The sequence below is a fragment of the Lupinus angustifolius genome, chromosome LG01 (assembly GCF_001865875.1).
Source record: "Lupinus angustifolius cultivar Tanjil chromosome LG01, LupAngTanjil_v1.0, whole genome shotgun sequence".
NCBI lineage: Eukaryota > Viridiplantae > Streptophyta > Magnoliopsida > Fabales > Fabaceae > Lupinus > Lupinus angustifolius.
Window position 1 is genome coordinate 31,263,141 of NC_032009.1, and position 6,323 is coordinate 31,269,463.

The window sequence follows — 6,323 nt, forward strand, 5'->3', positions numbered from 1 at the left end:
TTGTGCAACATCATGATGGTATCTTTATGCACCAGAAGAAATACATACTGGAAGTGCTGGAGAGATTCAATCTCCTTAAATGCAACTCTGCAGATACACCAGTTGAAGCAAACCTGAAGCTTGGTGCTTGTGATGAAGAAGCTAAGGTTGATGGCACGACTTTCAGGCAATTGGTTGGGTGTTTGAGGTTTTTGTGTCACAGCAGGCCTGAAATCTCTTTTGGTGTAGGATTGGTAAGTAGGTACATGAGCTCACCTAAACACTCTCATCTAATTGCAGCAAAGAGAATTCTCAGATACCTGAAGGGAACTCTTGATCATGGTGTTTTATTTCCTTGCAAGAAATCTGAGACAAAACAAAAACAAAATGCCCTGCATCTTGAGGCATATACAGACTCTGATTGGTGTGGAGATCAAGTGGATCGAAGGAGCACAATGGGCTATGTTTTCTTCTTAGGTAGAGCACCTATCTCTTGGTCATCTAAGAAGCAAGAAGTAGTAGCACTATCAACATGTGAGGCAGAGTATATAGCAGCCTGTAATGGTGCTTGTCAAGGTGTATGGATTCACGCACTGATGAAGGAACTAAGCTTGAGTAATGGTGAGGCAGTGGAGTTAAAAGTAGATAACCAATCTGCTATTAACCTTGCCAAGAATCCAGTGTTTCATGGCAGGTCCAAACACATTGAAACAAAATTTCACTATCTAAGAGATCAAGTTGCAAAAGGGAAAATCAAGCTACAACATTGTGCAACAGATTTGCAGATAGCTGATGTTCTAACCAATCCACTCAAGACTGCACGGTTCAGAACATTAAGAGACAAGATGAATGTGAAGGCTTGGTGATAAAGATTTCAAGCCTAGTGAAGAAGAAGAAATTTGGAAAGCTTGATAAGGAAGAATAATTCTTTTGAGTTTATGTAGTTGTAAAGTTTGAATCATTCTTTCTTTGTTTTGTTTCTTGCTAACTTTGGATTAAGGGAGGATGTTAAAATAATTGTAATTCAAAAGTTAGGTAAAGTAGTTGCAGAAGTTTCTATATTAGGAAAGTCAGTTAGTTGAATTGGTTGGAAAGCTTGCTATATATAGTAAGTTTGGTGTTTTTGATTTTTAACACATTCAATATACAAAGAAGCACATTCATTCTACTCATCCCTCTCTTCCTTTCTTCTTAATTCTTCTCTAACAATTTAGAATGAGAGATCACATATTAATAAAAGAATAACTTTCATTTTAGTGGTATGTTTGCTATCAAGGGAAACATATAGTTTGTACTATCTTTGTTTATTCCATGGATTTGGGACCCATAAGCGTTCGTGTGGCAATTGGCATAATATAATTACTTTGTATGAGTTGTTATCAAATAAATTCTTTCAGTTCTGAAAAATTAATTATTGTTGACAACAAGATTTTGCTAAAAAAATTCTAATCTATTTATTCATTGACATTATCCTTTTCATGTTAACGTGCACAAGAAAGTTGATCTATTTTTATATAAGTTCTTACATAAACTAAGAAACACAACATCATTGACATTAGTATTGGGTACATATAAAATTGAAACCCGTCATTATTTAAAGTGTTAAATTGGTTGTTTGTTTTAGATTTTCACACCTCTTAATCAAGAGAGAATATTCTTGGTCCGAACCAATGATTCAAGTCACATGTGTATCATTTATCATGTTTTTTTTGTTTGAAACATTTACCATGCTTTAAAATTGAAATTATGTTTGAAATCAAAATTAAAAATATGTCTCTGGCTATAGATTCAACATTATTTAATAATTCCCATCAAACAGCCCACAAGAATTATTAAAATAATTCCAATAGACCATATTGTTAACTTGTTTCTATTTAAATCATAGCCCACAAGAATTATTATAATAATAACATTCTCCCACTTCGAAAAAATTAATCACGCAACTTTAATTTAATTTCTCTTTTTTGAAAACTTTGATTTAAAAACAGGCTAATAATGACTGATTCTAAAAATGTGATTATGTGACTGCACTGGATCAATTAATTATTGAATCATGTCTTATGAATGAGAACAAACCCCAGGACTCTTTCACCAAAGTACTTCCCCATCATTTTTGTTAAACGCTTGAACTGGTGGATCAAAGCATCAGTAGTAATAGTAACAATATAACAAAATATATAATCAGAACTAAAATATAAAAAAAATGTTGCAGCTCTGAAACAGACATTTAGAGTAATTTACAAGCATTGAATCTCAAACACTAAATTACAAAACCAAACTGAAATAAATTAGGCAACAAGATTAGACTGACTGTACACGAAACTTATTGGCAACATAGAGCAAATGACTAATGTTTGTGGAAGGATAATTTTGCAGCAACTTGAGATTAGAAGTGAAATCACCGGCTAAGAGGCGCCTCCGAATGAGAATAAGCATTGCACAGCATACCCGGAGAAGAGTCTCCTGCAAATATTGTGGGTTAATCTTCCTAAATTTTTCTTTCCATTTTATAAAATAAGGTATAAAGTTCTTCAGGCAAAGAAAATAAACAGATAACCCGTGCTCCTTGACCTCCTGATTTACCATTACAAGTTCTATATAAAAAAATTTGAGAAGCAACAGGAGTATGAAGTGTTGAGTAACAGTTACCAGAAGCAAGTGACTTGCAACACACTCTACTCTAGCACTGTCAAGTGGAAATTAACCAGAGGAACTTTGAAATATATATAATTTTTATGAGCAGAGGAACTTTGATATGTTCGACCAAAATAGCCATCTCAATCAACAAGGTTGAGGGTTCGATTCCTGGGAACAATACTTGTTGGGAGGGGAGCCACAAACCCCGAAAGGGATTAGTTCCTTACCCAAAAAGGTGAGGGGATACCCTTGGTAGTACAAAAAAAAAAAATAGTCATCTCACATCTTTGCTTGACAAATAGGGTCCTTGGAAGTGCATGATGCACTTTATAGAGTAAAGTCTGGACTGGGTTGCTACAAAAATCAACACCTTAAAGTTTTACAAAGTACAAGCAGTCTGATACCAAAAACTAGAGTTGAAGCCTGCCTTTATTTTCTCATTAATAATTATACACTTGCACTCATACTAGAGTAGAGTAAAAAATATATCCCGCACAACTAAGGATATGTATTATAGGGTCAAGATTAACATAAGAATACATAATAACATCTCAAAAGATTTTCTTATTGTCATAAGACTAAACCAAGGGTCAACATTGGGTACTACTTGTTTGCATTGGCTTTGGATGTGTTCAAAGAGCATATCCAAGAATCACCATCACAATGCATGCATTTTGCGAATGATATTATCTTGATGAGAGACTTTAGAAAGAGGAATCAAATGAGAAGTTAAAAATGTGGAGACAAGCTTTAGAAGCATGTAATTTTCGTATAAGTCAAAGTATATGGAGTGTAAGTTTAACAAGAGGCAGACAAATCCAATTGTAGAAGTAAAAATTGAGGATCATATCAACCACAAGTCACTAGATTTAAGTATCTTTAGTCAACCATACAAGAGAATAGAGAAATTGACAGAGATGTAAACCATAAAATTAAAGTGGGTTGGATGAAATGATAAAGTGCTTCAGGTGTCATGTGATAAAAATATATTACTCAAACATAACGAAAAGTTTTACACTATTATAAGACCTGCAATCTTCTATGAAATTGAATGTTGAGTAGTAAAATGTCAAAAAACAAACAAACTTCAGATAATAGAGATGAAAATATTGTATTAGATGAGTAGACACATTAGACAAGATAAGATTAAAAGTGAATGCATTAGGAAGAAAGTTGGAATAACTACAATTGTAGAAAAGATTGTAGAACAACGCCTTGTGTGATTTGCACATGTGTGGAGGAGATAAGTAGAAGTCTCCATAAAGATATTAGATTAAATGAAGGTTAGTCCAATTCCAAGAGGAAGAGAGAAGCTAAGAAAAACCATATATGAAACGATTAAGAAAGATTTAGACATCAATATTTCATCACTGAACATGATTTATAATAGAGCATTATGGCGTCGTTTAATCCATATAGTCATCCTTATTTAGTGGAGTTAAGGCTTAGTTGTTATTGTAGTATTTTCTATTTAAAAGTAATTTTACAACTTCAAATGCAATATCACATGTTATCATTGTGATCAAGTGGTAATGGATCAGAAGGTTAAATGACTGTAACATTGTAGTACAAGGTAGGTAGTAACAAGAGTGTACCTGCGGACCATCTGGATCACTTAAAAGAGTGTCCCAAATGTGAAGGCTGTCAGCAAAATTGAACTCCTGAGTCAAAAGGAGAGTAATCCACCTAAATGCATAGAATTGAGGATTGATCTGACATTTAAAACCAGAAAAATGAGACCTTTCTGATAGACTGTTCAATATAGTAAAACGTAAAATGTGTTCACAACTAATTAAAGGCACTGGCACTTTACTGGTAGACAAACATAAAAACAGTATAAAACAGACATTAAAAATTGCCAAAATAACAATTCAAACAGAGAGAAGGTCACCCATTAAAACAAATAAGCGGGCAAGAGCGACATTCTTATTATTTACCTCATCACACAAATTTAACAAAATAGACTGGTAGACAATGTTGAGGTCAAGAGCTCAAATCTTGGAAACAGCATCTCCGCTTACGGGGAAGGCTGCACACATCTCCCCTCCCTATATCTCACTAAGTGGGAGCCTCATGTACTAGACCACCCAATAGAAAATGTCCCCCAAAAATTGCACAATTGTAGATATTGCAACATGCACACGAAATGATTGATAACTAACTTAAAAATTAAGACCTAAAATAGTTTAACATCTAAAAGTATACCAAAATTTCCAAATTTAAACTATATGGAACCTGTGAAAAGATAAAAGGATGGTCAAATGTACAAAACTCTCACTTAGTGAGATCTGTGGAGGGTAGATGTATGCAGTCTTACTCTCACAAGACTATGAAAAAATAAAAAATAAATGTTAAAAATTCTCTTACTTTAGAAGTTATCTCAAGATGCCGCCAAAGCTCCTCATCATGTTCCCTCAAAAGTTGTGACAACCTTGTAATAGTGGAACGGATTCCCACAACACTATTGTCAAGTTGTTGGACAAAGTTGTCTCGAAACCCACTCATTATCTCAACAAAACAAAAAAATGTGTCTGCTTCAGCAAAGGCCTGCATGTTGTAATAGGAACTGTTGAGCAGAATTAACCAATAATAATATCAATCTCCATCAATGCTATCTTATCATTATATGAATCTACATCACTCCGTTGCTGCTGTACAAGCATTTTTTGGCAACAAATCAACATTTTCGTGGTTATATTAATTATTCACATATTTCCATTGCCTATCTTATGTACTGGCCAACACTGTATTACATTAGGTAACAATGTTTCTCTCAATTCCTGTATGTACGCAATAATTCTTTTTAACTGGTGACAAGTTTGATATGTCTTCCACAGTTCCACACATACAAGCGTGTCCCTTCTATTAAAGCACACACAGGAAAGTATCAACCAGTTGAATGATGAAACATAGAAATTAGAAAGCAATCAACTTATCATGGTTCCACTTATTATGAAGGAATTTGTGAAATCAAAATTAAAAACAGAACAGTTCCTAGGGATAGTTTGAAACTAATATCATTTAGTCTTTACACGTCACAAATATAATTAAATGAATACACTAAGGCTATACTAGTATGCATGTATTACACAGACAGCAAGGAATCAGGGGTTTGATAATGCAGATCCCATCATAGATAATATGACGTAAAGTTAAAAGAGTACAAGGATATGTTATATACTCACTGCATTTTCTTCATCAGGATCATTTTTTAAAACGTAGAATAGAGGAGCCAATATCTCATTCATCCCTTGAACATATCTTACACCGGGGTTTAACTTTGCGAAGATGATTAATATATTCTTTAAAGCATCCTGAAAATGCCCAAAAAATCAAAAAGGTTCATGCCACGATAGACTGAAATTTGGAGTTTGTATGAATTTCAAGAGAAATAAAGGAACAACCTGATTAGATTTTGCAAATTGAGAATCATCACAGAAAAAGTGCATATCAGGATGAGTACGCTTTACATCTCGGTCAATCTGATCTATGATCTCTGTGTCCTACAAATACAAAGAGGAAAACTTACTATCACAATAGCCTTTAGATATCAGATGGTGTGTTAGTGAATAAGCATGAGATTTATATAGTTGTGGATTAATTAACAATCACCTTTATTCACTTATTTATTTATTCACTTATTTATTTGCAAAGGAAGCTTCCAAGTAGAATGGTTTTCAGTTGTCATCAATCAAGTAAAATGATAA

At 33.7% G+C, this 6,323-nt stretch overlaps 1 protein-coding gene across 1 annotated transcript in view; it reads right to left on the reverse strand.

Annotated features, from left to right (window-relative positions):
- The window catches only part of LOC109334716 (TBC1 domain family member 13-like), a 4,485-nt gene continuing 273 nt past the window's right edge, over positions 2,112-6,323 (reverse strand). Inside the window, exons 2-6 of the mRNA XM_019570667.1 lie at positions 6,021-6,119; positions 5,802-5,930; positions 4,984-5,163; positions 4,212-4,328; positions 2,112-2,442 (exon numbers count right to left, since the gene is read on the reverse strand). Coding sequence (XP_019426212.1) covers positions 2,281-2,442; positions 4,212-4,328; positions 4,984-5,163; positions 5,802-5,930; positions 6,021-6,119 — 687 coding nt within the window. The 3' untranslated portion in view covers positions 2,112-2,280. The remainder of the gene's footprint in view (positions 2,443-4,211; positions 4,329-4,983; positions 5,164-5,801; positions 5,931-6,020; positions 6,120-6,323) is intronic.